We start from the raw sequence: 18,801 nt of genomic DNA, 5'->3' as shown, positions 1-18,801 counted from the left end.
CATTTTTGATAATGTTTGTAAGTTCCTAAATTATTTTTCCATCTGTGAAAACGTGATGACATAAAACTTTTTTCCAGGAGAAAAAAAATCAAAAAATTCCAGCAGAAAAAAATAATTGTTTTTTTCAGGAGAATTTTTTATTTATTTATTTTTTCCAGGAGAAAAAAAAGTTTTTGTTTTTTTCAGGAAATGTTTCTTTTTTTAATTTTCAGGAGAAAAAATATTATTTTCTCCTGAAAATAATATTTTTTTTCTTCTGAAATGTTTTGGTCACTCGGTTCTCACTTCACTCCACACACGGAAAAACAACTTCTGGTGAAAAAACCCCAAAACATTTTCACTGAAAAACAAAAAAACAAAATTCTCCTGAAATAAAAAAGAAGTTAATAATTTAGATCTGACAAAAATGGATTACCAGAAGAAAAAAAACATCTCACTTGTCCCTCGGAGCTTCTGTAAAAATGAATAACAAGGCATAGAATGGTTAGCTTGAGAGTGGAGGAAGTTTATAAAATAAATTAAAGCTTTTGTGTTACATTATTTTCATGTTTTCTGTCACACTGTCCTCTGCTGGCACGATGGGCATACTGATGTTTCATAACTTCACTGAAACTTCACTTCAATAAATCAGCTGAGTACCATTTTTAGTCCATTCATAATGCATTACACAGCCTGCAAAGGGTCGTATGGTAGATAAAGGTCTGAATAGATATTTGATCTTTAGATGCGATGGCGTGAAAATTGTAATCAGAAATTCCAGTTTCCTTTTATTGACTCATACTAATCTTCTCGTGGGTTGTTTGTCCAAAGAATATCCATCAATTCAAGACGTCATCCTCGGAGAAAAGAGAAATAGTTTCGCAGCCTGAGAAAGAGCTGCACTTTCTCATGAGATGAATGGTGATCATGACTGTGTTACTAAATAGACTCATGCGGAGGACCGTTCTGTCTGAGCCTCGTGTGCCAAGTTTGTGAGGCTTGAACGCCTTTGTATTTGGAGGGGCAGAGAAGCTGGCAGCCTGCATTGTGAGGCAACAATGACTTTTGCATTAATAAAAGTGTCAAAACAATGAACATCACCGGACTTCCTTGCAGTTAATCCCTCAGAAGTAGTAACATTTCTGCAAAAACATAGACAATGTTCCTCAGAGTTCACCCTTTACGTATAAAACGAGAAGTGAAAGCAGCCTCCTCATGGTGGGAGGACCCCATGTTTGCCTAGTTCACACAACTTTCCCTATAGAAACTTTTAGTACAGCACGGTCGTTTGTCTCCTTCAAATAAAGACGGGACTTGTTCCCCCCATCACAGGCCGAGCAGAAGACTCCCACATTCAGCCGTCTGACTGAACCCACGCACGTCATCTTACAGAAGGGCTCAGATGTGACCTCGACTGACCCATAAACAAAGCTTCCTTTGCCCCATTTCATCACTCGTCACATGGGGGAAGAGAGCGGCGAGATGATCCACGCAGCGGCAACGCTCGATGCTCTGCTCTAATAGATTAAAATTATGTTTATGAACAGAAAATAAGCAACATTACAAACACATATTACAGTATTATTCAGACAAAATAAAAGTTTTACAGACATCCATAAAGGCAGCTTTAAGGTCTCACTTTGGAAAGAGTGTTCTGACAAAATAATGACACTTTTTTTTAATATTCTTTAATTTGACAGTAATCCAAGAGCCAAGTGAAACAGAAAAAACAACAACAAAAAGCTTCATTACTCATTTATTTTAGTTTTATTTTGAAATATGAACACTAGGCCAAACTATGTTATCAAACCCTGGCAGTCTAGTTTCACTTGGACCTTGGGGTACTCTCACGCTAAAGATCCAACTGTGCATCACAGCAAAAAATACCGAGGAAGTGAATGAGTTTCAAGCTGTTTTTTTACAAACAAAAAAAGTTCCTCAATGCTGGTGGAAACTGCAGCGTAAACAAAATATCATACACAAAGCTTCGTGGCGGCTTCCTGTGTTCCCACAGGAGTAAAAACCAGAGTGGTGACGCCGTGGGTAACACTTTAAATGAGACGGCAACAGGCTTTTGCAGCTGCATCGCGTATCTCCCAGCAAAACCAGGCCGATGCCATCATGAAGAATAAATGTGAAAGATAAAAACATTAAAGGTGCGATATGTAAGATTCTCTACAGAATGGGAAGAAATAACAGTTTTGACGTTAGGACTTCTATCTATTGTTTTGCAGAGATATCAAACCAACTGAAGTTAGCATGCTAACGGCTAACCTCAGCCTGTCCTGGTCCAAAGCTCCTGTGCTAGCAACATATACACTCCCAGTCCGGACCTCCAGCTGCACGGCTAACCTAGCTCACGGCAGCTACAGTCAGCAGCAGTTAGCAGTTAGTCTACTCTAGTAAAACTTCGACAGCAAGCCAATTCTTACATATTGCACCTTTAAGATAGAAAAAATAAACCTTTGAAGAAACAGTGAGTGGTCCAATACTGTAAATCTATCTTCAAATATACGTTGAGGCGCGGCTCGCTCCCCTCAGTCACACTCCAAACCTCAGACATCGATGCATCAGATGCTATTAAAAGTCTTTTGAAGTGGTCGAGCCGCATGTTGCGAAACCTCTCCAGCTGTTTGCATCCGTCTGTCAGACTCCACTGTCGCCGCCACAGGTGTGTTACGACACCTGAAAGCCAGTCAGTACGAAAACAATCCCGTCATGTGTTTATTTTCTTGACACTAAGGCTCTGAATGAGGCACACCGGTGACGCCTGCTTAAAGTGGCGAAAAACAAAGTGGAGGTTTCTAGAATAAGCAGCAGCAGCATTCACTCGGAGCAGCTATGTGCAGAGTTGCATAGCTTGGTTCCACTGAAGAGTCCTCACTGATGATGATGATGATGTCCAACAGGTCTTCATTCCAGGATGTCAGTTTCAAACGGGACCAGATGGTAGTAGGAAAGGTTGGTGACGTACGCTTCTGTTTCCTCGTCACACACGTCTGCCTCCATCGGCAAAAACTCTGTTCCATCCTCGTATCTGGCGATAAAATGAAAGACTCATTACCTCAAGGACAGGATGAACCTGAGTGGTGTGATTTAGGAATTAAAAAGCGTGACACATCTGATTTAAGGCCCTGTGTTCATTCTTTACATGAGAGACTTCAGTCGCACGTACAAGGTCAGGGCACTGCAAGAGGTAAGAATTCAGCTCTGTACGAGTGATGTAACATCTTGTTTTGTGTAAAGTACCGAGAGGAATGTGTTCCTCTTTTTGCTTCCCACACACACCCAGGGAAGGAAGAGGTGCACAGACACACTTCCTGTGCGGGTGGAGGGTCGTAGGGTTGGGTCACATTCAAGGACTTCAAAACACTTAACAGTGAGCTCGAGAGCAATCGTTGAAATATTCGTGGGAGAACATGCAGGTTCACGTACGCTGCAACCAACTTGACTGATCTTGGTATGATTTTATTTAAAAATTGGGACCTATCTTAAGATTAATCAATATAAAAGTGAAAGTGACAAAGGTTTTGTCCACATGAATACAAATATTTTGCAAAACAAATATTTCCCTCAGTGTTTTAGCCTCTTCTTCACATGCCAAGGTGTGTTATATCACTAAATGGAGATTCTTTTAAAAATGGTTTCTAAAGAGTATATTTTTCAAAACTAAACATGTAAAATGGAGCATTTGAGAGACAATGATGTCATCCCCTCAACTCGTGCATGCCCGGTAGGCGATTTTTAAATTTTTAACCATTTTTAGAACAGGTACAACAGTCTAATTACAAGTTTACAACTAGGGGTGTCACAATATTCTGGTATTGACGATAACCATGATAATAAAAAATAAAAAATTGATATTGTGTTTATATTACGCACAAGACAATATTGTATAACAATGGACAAGCATATTTTAAAGAGCCAGAGGGTCCACTTCAGGAAGAGGTCAGGCATCATTGGGTGGTTCATTCATAGGCCATCAGGGTTCAGGTCCTGTGTGAAGTCAATAGTCAAGGGTGGCTGTTTTCTGGAGGTTGTTATTTTCAGCTAAAACATGATCTTTTTATAAACGAAACCAAGTAGTGGTGTTTGTTTTAAGGAAGTAGTTATTTTAAGCCAAACCATGAGGTTTTCCTTCACTTAACCAAGTAGTTTTGGTGCCTTTATTTTGAAAATGTAGCCAGACGTTGCATGTTTATCATTAAAAAGTCGACCACAGAATGACACCGTGTTGTTTAGACAGGTAGGCAACAGAGACAAGGTCTATTACAGTCTTTGACTTGATGCTGGGTTGTGTAATTGGACCGGTTGTCAACAGGTTTGGATCATGACGATGATTTTAGATCATTTCATTTAAATAGAATACACTTAACATGCAAGCTGGGACTGTCCTTCTCTGGTGTTTGACAAATGACTGACTTACTGCCCCGGTGTGCTTGTTTAAATGTTTCGGTTCACTTTAACACAGTATGTCTGCACAGAAATGCTTCTTAAATTGAAGGTTGATTGGACACATTTGGACAAAATCCATATATATGTGGACAAGGCCAAAGGCAGAGACAGAAACTCTGAGGAGTGGTCCTAATACTCACGTATTGTCCACAGAGTCCGTGGATGAGGGTCTCTCTTTCTCCTCGGGGATACTGTGATCAAATACGATGGTTTCCGTATTGGCCAGACAGAATCCATTGGACCGCATGATTTCTAAAAAGGTACAGAGTGCAGTATTCAGTCATCATGACATGAGGGGTGCAGTTGCACCACGTCTGTGTTACAAAAGACTGTTAGATATGTACCTGATATCTTGATGGGACTCTGAAAGCACGGCTGGATTCTGTGGACTTTGTCATTCCTCAGCACCTGGTCGAGCGGAGATCGCTCGAAGAAAGTCAACATCACCTCTGACCTGGAATACTGTGGAGTTTTTAGTCAATTAATGTACATAGTACGTTTCCAAACATCTGCCTTTAACCCCGAGGAAGATGTTTCATGGCAATCTTCTAATGAGCTGATAAATAACTGATATATGATATTATTTGCAGGGTAATAGCTGAAGGACCGACCTTGCACGGCATGTTGATCGCATTCTTCAGTAGCCTTTCCACCTCGTTCAACTTCTCCTCGATGTCGTTCGCCTCTTTGATTTTTACAAGACCTGAAACAAACAATCATGAACATCTTAAAATCAACCCAGCTATAATGGAAAGAGTAAGTATTTTTTAAAATACACACAGTTTATTAGATACACCTGTTATTCCCTAATTAGCCGATTGGTTGCAATCCAGCAAATCAGCCCCCGATCATCCTGACACTTGATCAGCAGGCCTGAGCAACTTTCAAGGGAGAGTTGCCGTTCACGTATTCCAGCCTTTCAACTGTGAACACTCTGTTAGATTATTTTTTTTAATGTCTAATATGTGGCACTGGTGGTAGGCAGGTGTTTTCACTGTACATGCAAGTTTGCTGTCCGAAAATAATACTAAAAAAAGCTGAAAATAATAAGTCAGCTAAGTCTAACAACACTAACTCAGTATTGGTTTTGGGTTTCCTGAGTGAGTCCTGTGTTTGACCCACTCATTCACCACAACCACTTCCCTATGCCTACTTTGTAGCTCTGAATACTACATCACATGACTTCCTAAAACCTTTCTGCCGGATGTGATCCCACATGATGTTGTTTTATTTTGTAAGGTTCATCCTCATATGTCATGTTATGTTACTTCCTGTCTTTGTCTTGTTTGTCCTGATTAGCCTTGTGTGTATTTAGTCCACGTGTTTTTCCTCTTCCAGTTGTCAGTTTGTCTGTGTTTGGTCGCCATGTTTCATCTGCGTTCCTGCAGATTTATTCGGTTTGTTTTGAATGTATAACATTTCCTTATTTCTACTGATATCATCTTTTCATTAAAGCTTGCTTTTGGTTCCTCCATCTGCCTGCCTGGAGTCTGCATTTGGGTCCTTTGTTGCACAATCACAACAAGAAGGCAACCTTCTCCAACTACCATTTTCTCCATGTCAGATGACCCTATGGGAAATAAAACTGGTTTGGATCATGACTTGTACATTGGTGCCCCTTTCATTTTTTTCGCCCCTGCCCCTTAGACAGCCTGAGTACGGCCCTGTAATGCAACAGTATCAAGAACTACAGCCAAGAGAATAACATGAACATTTTTTTATACACATAACAATCATAACTAAACTAAACAGTCTGATATACAAAGAACCTGGCCCGCCATCAAAATGTCTAGTGTACCTATTTCTGTGCCGGTGTGATAATAAAGGGCAGCTGCTGTGACCTTTACTGCCATCAGACTGCCGTCCGTCCAGAGGGTGAGGACACAAAAAGCCAGACGAGTGTGAATTTATACTTTGTCTTGAAAAAGGTTGCCACAAACGCGAGTCAGAAGGCAGCAGTCTGTTTAATACCCTAACCTTTTTATAACAATGCCCCCTGATATTTAGGAAGAAACGAGACTACTTATCATCGTGTTTAGAACAAGAACACGGTGCGCCGTGTAAGGTGACACTGCCAGGGTGATTGCAAACATTAAACAACAGCAGTAATAACAGAGGAAAGTAATAACAGTGGTACATGTCTGTGATGTTCATCCTGCATACAACTAGGAATGCAATTTAAGAGGCAGTGGGAGTGTAAAATCAGCACTTTCAGGAGTACAAGACTGCCGCCCATGATGTGAGCGAGCAGTCAGCAGAGCATCATTTACTGCCATGCTGACAAAGGGATGTGGCGAGGAGAATAATGATGAAGACCGCAGCCGCACTGACGAGGCTCCGTCTGATATAAGTGCTACAGACAGAACCTGGTCACGCAGCGGTTACTGTTACATGGAAGTACTGAGAGCCTAAAGCAATACTGTGCACAGTCACAGGCTCATCCATTTATAATGGGCGGGCGGTGATGACATCATACCCACGGGGATGTGAGGAGTGATCGGGCTGTTAAATCATCACCAGGAAGCAAGTGAGACTCCCACCCGGTCTGAGGCTCACACTGCCTCAGGATCATGTTCTTCTGTTTAACTTACAAAGTCCTCCTAAGAGCTGTTTGTCAGCTTTCTCTGTAGATGTGACACATCATATATGTTTAGGGCTTATCCTGATGTTTTGTGTTGCTTTGTGGTCATCAGCAGCGATGAGACATGCCTTAGCCAAGACCCAACAATCCCCTTTTGCACTCACTCATAGATCCTAGCCACTTAAATACGTCTGATACAACAGAATTATCAAAAAATGCCCAATCTTGTGAGAAAAAACTTCCTGGATCCGTACTTTTATCCAGATTCGCGGCAAAAGTTAAAGGGGTCTATTCTGGGTTGAGACCCATCCTGCATCCAAGTTTTGTGGAAATCAGTTCAGTATTTTTTGTGTAATCCTGCTGACAAACCAACCAACCAGCCAATAAACGGACACGGGTATAAACATAACCTCCTTGTTTTTTTTATCTTTTCTCTTCTTTGTTAAAATTGACAAGCTACCCAGCAGACAGACTATATAAAGTAGTTAAACCACTTTACCAGCTTCAACAATGAAGTGATGAAAATGCACCATTATCATGCTAACTGTAGCTACCGTTAGCTCAGTTAGCCATGCAGTTAGCAGTCCAGACTGGGAGCTCGGAGCACTAGGGGAGTGTTGGTGTCTAGCACAGGTACTTTGGACCGGGACAGGACAGGGCTAGCTGGTTAGCATGCTAACTTGAGTGGACACCTCTGCAACACAATACACAGACGTCATACTGCCAAAACTTTTGTTTCACTTTAATAATTTGAATTATTTTTGAATATTTTTGAATGTAGTGCTCCTTTTAACATATTTCGATGTTAATACACTTGTACTTTTCTCTAAGTAAATGCATCACTTTGACTCAAAACAGAATGTTTCTACACTGTGGTATTGCTACTTTAACATATTAAAATATCTAAATACTTTGCTTTTTGTTCAGTGTTGGGAGAAACTCTGAGAAAGTTGTCGAGACTGTCGCTGTACTCTGGAAGGAACATCTAGGATTACAGAAGTGGATGGCACACGTAAAACAAGACAACTCCAATCAAGAAAATTGCTGAAAAAGCCTGATCCTCATGGTTTATTTGGTAGCGAAGATAAAAAAGCCTTGACTAGCTTCAAGCCAGTGTCAGTGAAGGTAATTAGAGGACTTGTGATGATTGTCACACCCTCTCATGATGTATGATAACACATTCTTCCTAATCCCACCCTGTTTCCATGTGCACCCTGGGCGAGCTCCGTGCCTGCACCTTGTAAATAAATTGCTGTCGTTCGTGCTTGATTCATAACATTATTGTCCTACGTAAAATAAACTAGACTGTTTATGAGGAAAGCAACTAACGAGGGTGCGGTTTAAATTGTCTGCAGTGGGGTTATCATCCAGGCTTTGTGTCCGTTAAAAAAAGCTGTTTACGTCACTATAAAACACTGACAGTGTGGTCATGCAGTGGAAAGTCCGGAGGAGCTTGTCCCAAGAGAAAACTTGTCTGGGACACAGAGTTGCAAGTGAAATTTAACAACACAGATATGCTGCAACAAGATGATGATGTGCCTTTTTAATAAATATTTCTGGATATACTGAAAGTTCATGTTTTGTGGAAGGATGCACAACCTTATTTCATATATAACATCGTATAATAGCCACATTTGAATTTATTAATAACACTGTAGTGTAAATAAAATTGAATTACATTAAATCAGGAATGAGATCCAGTGTTTTGTGTGCAAAATATCAAAATTTCCAAACAGGGAATCAAACAGTAGCTTGACTTGACTTAATTGCTGGGACTATTTTTACTGCATAAACTATCAGGCTGTGTAGAATACGTGTTAGACACAACAGGCCTGTTTGACATGCAAAAGAAAAGTATGTGTTGGTATTTTTGCAACAGTTGTTGTGTTGGTTGCGCAAGACTTAATCGTGGTAAAAACAGTGGTTATCTCCAATTAGTGACAGCAGAGTCAACACATGCTGCAAGGACGATATAAAGAATGTTAATCAGCGTATAAGCAGTGACAGGTGCTGGTTCGAATCGGATATTAATCTTTGCTCCGCCTTCCTGGCACGACTACCATGATCAGAATAAAAAATAATGTGATGCTGTGCAGTCAGACATGTCTACAGGTCTGCAGAATTCAGCTTAGTGAGAGTAAAAGAGTGAATAAAAGGGGTCGGGCTGATTTTGGAGAGGCTAATGTGGCTCGTCTCCATTGATTAAAGTGACACAAACCTCTGGTGTGCACTGCTGACTCAGTCTGAGCAGGCAGGCGGTCCAAACTGCAACCGGTCTTGACACAAAAATTGCAGTGCGCTGCTGAACTGCCAGTGACACGAGTCCCAGTTCGCCTCCTCTCCCACTGTGGCGCACGGTAAATCACCAGTTTCATCTCCAAAAATGATGAAACGTTCATTTGTCTTATTTCAGATTTGCTATTTATGTTACAATTACAGGGTTTTCCCTTTGGAAATTATCTTCAAAGACACAAAATGCTGCAGCCATGTTTTTTCCTAACAGGATCTCTTAAGTCTATTTCCTCCTATTTCCTGTGTAAGAGTCTATTTCCTGTATGAGCTTCCTGGCTGCACTCGTCCTTGTGTCTTCGTTCTGAGATCATCCCTGACAAAATGTCCTCCACAAACACTTTTTCAGAGAATATTATCCTGGTTTCTTTGTAGAATTCACTCTAAATGATCTCCTTTCTTTTTATGAAGATCATCTTCAGCGAGTATTTGTCTGCTTAGAGCAATGAGTTCGCAAAATATAACAACAACAGTAATTACAAAACCCCATATGGAATTTTTAATGTATGTGCCCTCCTCATAAGATTTGTATTTGCACGCTAAAGTTAGCCGTCTGTTGTTGTTTCTGTGACAGCATGCCGTGTTGAACAGCCACTTCATCTATTAGCCGAATTAACGCAGCAGAAGGGGGAACTTCATCCTCCGGCACATTATCTTAACAGTCATCAGATGTTGTAAGCAGAAGCAATCTTCTGCTTTGGATCTGATAAGCACATGTCAGCAGCCTGACACTTTAACACCCGACCACTAACTCGCCGCACTTTCAGCGACGTGTTATTTCTGGAGGGCCTCGGTCAACATGCAGCGGGTGTCAAACCTCAGTGTGAGCATCCACGGCTGTTTCTTGTACTGTACTGTCTGTGTCCAAAATCACTACCTAGCACACTGTATTTACTTAATGACATTTCATGTAAGTTTCCATTTTAAGTGAGTAAAATCAATGCTTTTACGCTGACTATGTAGTTTCTTGAGGCCAGGTTCTTGCTAAGCACAAACACAAGCTCACAGCTCTTTAACCCAGCCTCACTGTAGCTGCTCCTCCCTGTAGTTTAAAGGAATAGTTTCTCATTTTGGGAAATAAGAAAATTCATTTTCTGGTTGAGAGTTAGAGGAGAAGATTGACACCACTCTCATTCCTGTCCGATAGATTGAAAGCCACGGGCAGCAGCCAATTAGCTTAGCTTAGCATAAACATATTTGCAACACTTACTAACTGACTTGTTCATTTAATCCACACAAAAACCGACATGTGAAAACAACACGTTGAGGTTAAATACCAGGTTGTTTCTTGGCTCGACACCGTAACTTCCTGGATCGTTAAATTATAACATGCAGGTTTTACACATCAGATAGCACAAAAATGCCATTTCTACATAACGTTGCTTTAAAGACCAGACTATTTCCTGGTTCGACAAAGTAACTTCCTGGAATCTTTTTCTTAAGATAGCAGCACGTGCAGACGCAGCGGCTCGGTGTGTATTTTTATACTGCTGCTCGTCTCTGAGAGCTACCAAACAAAATTTCACTGCATGACTACAATGAAAAATGATAACATGTAGTTTATACACATTGTTTTTTTGTACAGATTAAACAACAAACCCCTTAACTGGTGAGCTTAAGTACTCCTGGTAGATGTATTTTGCTGCTTTCAGACAAAGCCAGGCTAGCTCTTTCCCTTCCTCCAAAATGTATGCTAAGCTAGGCTAACCAGCTGCAGGGTGTAGGCTCACATTTAGCCAACAGCCCCGAGAGTGGTATTGATTTTCTCATCTCACTTTTGGAAAGAAGGCACATTAGATTATTTCTCTAAATGTCAAACTATTCCTATAAGTTTGTTAACAGCTCACAAACGTGTCAAAGAAAGAATCCGTTTATACTATGAAGCTGTATGGAACGACACCAGTCAGCCAATCAGAGCTGACTCAGTGGTCATCATTAAAACACCCTTAGTCTGGAAATGAAATCATTCCATTCAACAAACAGAGGAGAAAATAATGTGTAGGAGCTAAAAACATGACTCAAAGCCTCTCCTTCCATAGATGTGTAAAAACAAGCTGAAATGATGATTCACGAGCGTCCATTATTCTCATGAATTTCAGAAGTGGCGCATGACTGTATGAGAAGGAGTGATTTCAGCCTCTGAGGAATCCGGCTCATGTGGAATGTGAGCAATCGCTTCCTGTCTGTTCTCACTCTGGGGTCACATGAAAGGTAAGTGTTACGAGGGCCTTCGCAGACCAGAGGGACTAAATATGGCAAGTCCACTCCTCTCTCCCGGCCGCCCCTCTCTCTCTCCTCTCTTTCTCATCATGACATCAGTTTAAAGCCCTGCACGCCTTCGTTGTTGCCAAGGCGCAGCACAGACACAGGAAAACACGGGCAAGAAACTGGAGCAGAGTGGAGTGAGAAAGACCGGAGCTACACTTTTTCATGTGGACTTCAAACCTGAGCGGCAAATCAGAAGGGATGCAAAGAAATACTGAAAGCAATTAGGGAATGTTATTAACCTTTAAACGGCTGTCTATAATCAGGATACGAAGGGGGACAGATAGGATAAAAAAAAGAACTGAAAAGTGAGATCTGAAATGTCTCGTCCCACAATGCACTGCGCAGCGGCAGAGCAGCGAGCTGTCAACAACCTCGTCAGCTATTTCGGGGGCACGGGCAGGAAGCAAAGCTTTCCAGTCGCCACTAAAGGGGTAGTTTCCAAAACATTCGTATAGGCTCAGTGGGTAGAGACAAAAGGGAAGTGCCAAGGAGACCATACACACGGAACGGGCTGGGAGCTCTGCCAAAACCTGTTGGCAGTGCCACAGTGTCAAAGATCCAAACCCTGAGGGCCATAGGTTTGGGTCGCATGGGGCGAACGAGTGCCCTCTACAAAGCCCGGCTGAAAACTTTGCTGCAGAGTTTGTGCAGATGGTATGAGCAGGAGACATCACAGCACCTTTTCATATACTATAAACTTATAAAAAGTGCCCAAAAGTCATACTTGAGTAAAAGTGAAGATATGCATACAAATAATACCTGAGTAAAAGTCTTAAAGTATCTGATATTAATGTACTTAAGTATCAAAAGTAATTTTCTGGCAATAGATATACAAAAGTAAAATGTGTGTATATACTGTATGCCATACGTCAACTGATCATTAGCCTGGATGATAATCAGATCCGATGATCATACGTTTTTTGATTATTGGAATCAGTTTTCTTTTATCTGATTGCAGATAAAACACATTAATTCACTCTGCAGTATGCAAACTACAAAGTAACTAGTAACTAAAGTAATCAAATAAATGTGGTAAATAAAAAAAGTACAATATTTACCTCCAAAATGTAGTGACGTGGAACTATAAACTAGCAGAAAAGTAAGTAAAGTAAAGTAAAGGTACTTAAAATTGTACTTAAGCACAGTACTTGAGTAAGAAATACTTAGTTACATTTCATCACTGAATTTAATACTTCTAAATTTCTTTATCACATCATTGCTGTCCTGTGAAAGACATTTTTCATATCGCTATTTTGATTATCGTTAATCTGCCAATTATTTTCACGATTAAACGAGTAATTGTTTAGTCTTTAAAATGTAAGAACTGCTCTTCACAATGTCCGAGAGCCCAAAGTGACGTCTTCAAATTGCGTCCTTTGTCCAAACACAGTCCCAAATCAAAAGACTCTTTATTTAGTATCATAAATGACAAAATAAAGCAGCGAAACCTTACATTTAAGAAGATGGAACCAGCTCATTTTTGGCATTTTTGCTTGACTGGGATTTAGTGTTAGATATGAACACTCTAGCCTCACAGTATATCGCAGCCTTATTCTTTTCTCTGCAAAGACATTAGATATTAGGATGTCATCTTTTATTGCATTTGATCAAAGTGCCGGCTTCAGACTAGCCGAGCACGAGATAATAGCTGCCCAAAACATCCTCTCTTCTGAAAGAGTAGTGATGAGTCAGCCGCAGAGAGCAAATTTCCACGCGGAAGTCCATCTTGGTCGTTTTGTTGTCCCGTGGGAAATCCAACTATCAGGCCACAAAGACGTGGAAGCAGACAATACGACCTTTTAGCTCCCGAATATTGACGAGGATTTGGAAACATTATGTCATCGTGTTGGTCCTGTTGCCTACAGGCTATGTGATAGGTCTTGCTAATGTGACTTTGTTAAATATTAACCTGTCCAAACAAAAGCATGTCAGTCCAGGCTGTGAGGTTCAGATTAGACCGAAACCGTTATTGATTATTATGAGTGCATGTCCCTTCTTTTATTCTGCTGCCCTAAGCTACTGTAATACTACCGTCTGCCTATCAAACTGACGTATCTGGAAATAAACGCCCTGCCGTGTTTTATAGTTTTACTTCCCACAGCTGGTGAGGTAACAAGGTCTGACTATAATCCACAAAAATGTGGAGAAAACGGACGTGCCCAATTCGCACAAAACAGTAGTTGTTGTGGTATCTGAGGCTGAATGTAAACAGGAATATCATTCTGCGGGGGTTTTCCTGTGCAGGCAGAAGCAGAGGTTTCCTCCCCAGAATCCAAAGATGCAAAACCAAAACTTTGATGATGTTTTTGCTCACAATAAATAAGAAGACTGATTATCTGTGAGTGCCAGTGTTTGTTTTAAAACTTAAACTTTCCAGAAAGTCTATAAAAAGTGATCAAAACTGTTGTAATAGCTGCTTTGAGGAGATGCACTGATGTTGCAGCAAAGTGGAGACGGAGTTTAGTGATGAGTTGAAACCGAGTTGAGTTGAATCTGATCTGGTTGCAACACTGGTTGAAGTTGCATACTTAAAAACATGCTATTTCAATCGTTATTAAGTTATAAGTTAATGAAGTTATAGTTGTGTTGACGGTGATATATTCAGGGAGGACACACCCTAATTTTCGCAGGACGGGGGAATCGTGTCCCCTCTGCCTCCCTTGGGATTTTACAACTATGGCTGAAACTATTTGTTCAACTACAGCAGCCCTCAGTAGAGCGCATACCTCAGCTAAGGCCCAACAATCACATTTAAATCAATCAAGCCTAATCTAATATCGAATAGAACATATTTAAAGTAAGATCTGGATTTTTATTTATTTAGGTTTTAGTCCCTGTCAAATAAACGCCCTCCCTCATCACGTTAAAGGGGCACAACGTAAAAATACAAACTCAGAAATATTTATTTTCTCCATAACTGAATAAACAAGCTGTTCTCAGAGGAAAATAAGGTCCCCAGAACACTGTTTGAAGCTAGAAAGGTGGCAGGGTCCGCCAAAAATAAACAAAGTAAAGCAGTATGAAATTGTGTTGTCCTTTTAAGATGAGTTTGTTTATTCAGTCATGAAAACAAAGAGTTTGTTTATTTAGTTTGTTTAGGCATAAAAAAAATCAGTTAATGAAGATCTTTCTCTTCTGATTAAAACAATATCTTCCCCAAAGCTACATACTGCACCTTTAAAGAAAGTGAGAGAAAGTTCCAGACGTCCCCTTTATCGGGATCAGCACTAAAAGTAAATGGGGTCTATTCTGGGCCGAAACCTATCCTCCATCCAAGTTTCATGAAAATATGTTTAGTAGTTTTTGAGTAATCCTGCTGACAAACCAACCAACAAAAAAACAAAACCCTAGCAGAGGTAATAATCAATCGATCGAAAGAAACTTGATAGAGTCGACATAGATTTTGATCGGTAGGAATCCAAAATATTTGCAAGTTCCGGCTTTTAAATCAAAAAATTGTCTTGCAGATGAAAAAAAAAGTCGAGGGGGGCCGAGCCACCTCCTGCGCACAGGTCCCCACAATTTGTAGCTACGGCCCTGTCCAAAATTTAACCTTTAAAATACACATTAAAAGTCACATTATTTTTGTACTCTGTTGTTGTATTAACTGCTCAACCATCACTTCCACTTCCTTCATACCCACCTTCTATCAGTGGACACTTGGAGAGGTCTCCTCTGTCCTCAGGGAAGGACTCCACCAGTCTTTTAAACAGCCGGCCCAGATCGGAATAACTCCGGTGCAAGTATAAAATGTTCCTGTCAGACCACTCTGTCCTTATCTCGAAAAACTCCTCTTCCTCTCCGCGCTGGCTGATGATGAGCCTCCGGATCCCGTTGACCCAGCAGTCCCGGACAAACATGTTGACCAGCGACGTGCCTTCAAACACGGCCGATGCCATTCCTCGGGACGCGCTTTCAGTCCAGCATGCTGGGGCGGTTTCGGCGGACGGCACCAGAGGTCGGAGCCGCAGAAAGTTTTTGGTGAAAACCCCTCTCAAACAAGGGGGAAAGACAACTCCGGCAACTTTTTCTGGTCAGTCTGCTCTGAGCTGCAGCTGTGCGTAAAAACAGGAGGAGGATGATGATCGCTCAGCCCATCACAGGCGTGATCTCAAACGTGGCATGATGTGAGGGAGAGAAAAAAATAGAGTTTAGAGTCGCAGATTCCGCCCCTTGCAGAATAGATTTGGCAGTATCGATCCCAACAACAGTTTGTTTTTGGACCATCTCTCAAGAGTCCCTCCTCCTGTCTGCTGCTACTTCCCTAAACCCACAACACTTCTCTTCACACTGTCTGGATATGCAGTTGCTCTTCTGTCAGCACAGTTTCCTCCTCCTCTCCTTCCTCCCTCCCTCCTTGACAACAGGGTATTATTATGCAAAGAATGCAAAAAGGGGGCTGCAGAGGCTGCCCCATCTCCTTATTCATGATCAGGAGAAAAAACTTATTTTCCCCCTTTTTCTTGACTCAATTATAGCTTTTATTGACCCTGGAGTTGATGCCATGGCCACCTCAGATCAGTTAATCTTTAATGACATGTTTGGAGGAAACCACAGGAGAAAAAAAAAATATTCTGAGAAGAGGCTGCTGAAATGTGATCTTATAAAGCCTCCAAAACTCAAATCCAGCAGTTGTTCAGCCAGCTAAGAGGCCTTAAAGGATAAGTTCACCCAAAAGTGTAAATCCAGTGTTTACCTTCTCACTCTCATGCTGATGGAAAGTAAGGGTGAAGTTTTGTAAGTCCACAAAATATTTCTGGAGCTTCACAGCGAAACAAAGTTGCAGCATTCTTCCAAAACAACTGAAGTAGATGGGGACTTGTTTTAAAAAACAACCGAATAGAAAACATAAAATAGCTCAACACAGCTCGTCCAGTGTAATCCAAGTCTCCAGAAGGCTCAAGATCCAAAAAATAATTTGAAAAACATTATTTACACCCTTTTTAAGCTGAAACCTTCACTTTAGCTGCTGAGCTAATAGCATTAGCACGTTTTTTAAATACATTTTGAAGGAGCTCTATTATGCTTTTCTGTTTGTTCCTTTCCTTCAGTGTTTTATATAAGATGTTGTGCATGTAAAAGATCTCAAAAGCTAAAATGTCCAAGTTCGCACCAACAGAAGCTCCTCTCTCCTACAGAAAATACTGCTCCTGAAACGCCTCATCAAAAGTCCTGTGTTTAATTACGTGACTTTGTGACATCACCATGACACTGCATAATTTATGCCGATTGACCAATTTTACACTTAATAATTGATTTGGCACAGCTGCTCTGTTGTTGTTAGTGGTGCTGGCTCAGGCATGTGTGAGCTGACCAGTCAGAGGGGGCTGGGTATTCAGGAGGGGGGTCTTAAAGCGACAGGAGCTAAAACAGAGTGTGTCAGACTGAGGAGGATAAAGTGCTGCAGCACTGGCCAGTATAAGAAAACTCGTGTTTTTTGAGCATTAAAGCAAATCTGTTCTACAAAAAAAAAGTCCCCATCTACTCCTTTTGTTTAGGAGGTTACTGCATAACTGTTTTGCTGTGAAGCTCCAGAAATATTTTGTGGACTACGAAGCGTCACCCCGACTTTCCATCGACATGTGGCCAAGTAGATAGTGACTGAATTTACATTTCTCTATACAAGATTTTCCATTCCTGACCTCACATAACTTCAAAACAATAGAAGTAGGTTTTAAGCCAATATTTAGCCACAGCAAAAAAGATGCACTGACCAAAAAAAACAAAAAAACAACAAAAAAAAGGAGCCAATTTTGTCTTCATTGCACGACTGAGCAGCACACTAATGTTTCCCTGAGTGGAGAGGAAGAGACCAGTAAAAGAGCTTTACAGGAAGTCCCAGCCATGCTAAGTAATGACAATCCAGCTGTAATTAACTGCTGTACTGTGGGGAAAAGGACCGTCTGCAAATTGTTCTGGTAAAAGCAATTCATAGCGATGCAGTTCAGGAAATAGCGTGATGATTGCAAGTAAAAGCAAGCTGTTAAAACGCTCCTAACTGGACGTGTGCATAAATCTGCACAGAAAACTGAATATTGTACAGTTGAGATCAGGAAAGCATTAATGCTGTAATGTGCACATTAGATTTTATGCGTTGGAGCAGATGGGCGCTGCAAAAGCCTGCTTTCATGCTCCTTTTGAGCTCCCAATCACACCTGTGTGAGTGTTTGAGTTTCTCTACTGCAGACGAAAAGGAGTCACAACAGGGCAATGCAGGCAGTCGGGGGAAATATAATGTTTCAGTCTGCCACATTTAAACCGTCCAAAGAGGCCAGCTCCCTCGCATGTGACAGTTTCATATTCAGCTGTTCGCTTCCTTGTTGCCAGAAAGAAGAAATTAGATGGTGACTTAGCCGTCTGCTTTAAAATGATGCGATGCTGCGACAGAAAATAGTGAAATCGATGAATAAGAGATTCCTGCTTTTCTGGAAGTTCCACGTTGTCGACCACAGACATGTCATGTGATTTCCCCTCTGATTTTCTGTGTAAATGTCTCACTGACAGACCGCTGACCGAAAGTGTTTGTCATATAAATTATAGTGGAACTGCGTCGATCCACTTCTTTGAAATTGAAAACCAGATTTGTAGTCGGATCATAATAATTTTCCAATATCCCCCAAATTTAGTTAAAAGGCAGGTTAGCCAGCATGTTTGAATGTACCGTTCGCTAATACTGTTGACCAGTATTCAAAATGGAGACGAGAGCTTTAAACAGGCTTTTAGTGTAATTTTGTATTAGTTATGTTTAAGATATTCCCACATTTAAACTCTTTTTCTTTTGTACTTGGATCCCCACTGGACTTCATGAGCAGTTAAGTGTATTAAATATTGAAAATGACATTAAAGGGAAACTATGGAGCATTGCACAAAAGCAAAATTATATGATCGCTCAGCTCAGCGGTTGTTTACAGCAAAGATGGAGTCATATTACATGGAGCCGGTTCAGAGGCTGCTGTCCGCGCAGCACTGACCATTAACCTGTATCATTACGATAGCGGAAATTACACAGCGGGGAGAAAATTACTGCGATGCACCGTAATTTAAAGTAGCTCAGAGCAGCACCGACTGTTGACTCGTCGTGAGGTGGTTGAAGTGTGAGATGCAGGTACATATACATACAGAGCTGCACTGTCTATCTGCTATTAGCTGCTCCTTAACAGTACAAAAGTATCTATTAATATATATATAGTTGAGTTTGAGTTTACTTCCAATGAACAGCGTTGAGAAAA

General features: G+C 41.0%; 1 protein-coding gene across 1 annotated transcript; it reads right to left on the bottom strand.

The window, feature by feature from the left end:
* Window positions 1-1,722: 1,722 nt before the first annotated feature.
* On the bottom strand, window positions 1,723-15,843 carry pxdc1b (PX domain containing 1b). The gene is made up of 5 exons (XM_073488469.1): window positions 15,216-15,843; window positions 5,046-5,137; window positions 4,779-4,896; window positions 4,575-4,686; window positions 1,723-3,016 (listed from the first exon to the last, which is right to left on the bottom strand). Exons 1-5 carry the CDS (start codon window positions 15,469-15,471, stop codon window positions 2,893-2,895), a joined length of 702 nt encoding a protein of 233 aa, XP_073344570.1. The 5' UTR covers window positions 15,472-15,843; the 3' UTR covers window positions 1,723-2,892.
* Between the last annotated feature and the right edge of the window lie 2,958 nt (window positions 15,844-18,801).

Source organism: Pagrus major, chromosome 19, assembly GCF_040436345.1.
Source record: "Pagrus major chromosome 19, Pma_NU_1.0".
Lineage (NCBI taxonomy): Eukaryota > Metazoa > Chordata > Actinopteri > Spariformes > Sparidae > Pagrus > Pagrus major.
The sequence above is the reverse complement of the archived record's forward strand: the minus strand, read 5'-3'. Positions and strand labels throughout refer to the sequence as shown.

Bases quoted from the DNA above. Each gene is read 5' to 3' on its own strand.
- pxdc1b (XM_073488469.1), bottom strand. From the start codon at position 15,471: ATGGCATCGGCCGTGTTTGAAGGCACGTCGCTGGTCAACATGTTTGTC. The intron at 4,897-5,045 runs GTCGGTCCTTCA...AAAACTCCACAG, and splicing joins CGATCAACATGCCGTGCAAG to TATTCCAGGTCAGAGGTGAT. The intron at 3,017-4,574 runs GTGAGTATTAGG...TTTTATCGCCAG, and splicing joins ACGGACTCTGTGGACAATAC to ATACGAGGATGGAACAGAGT.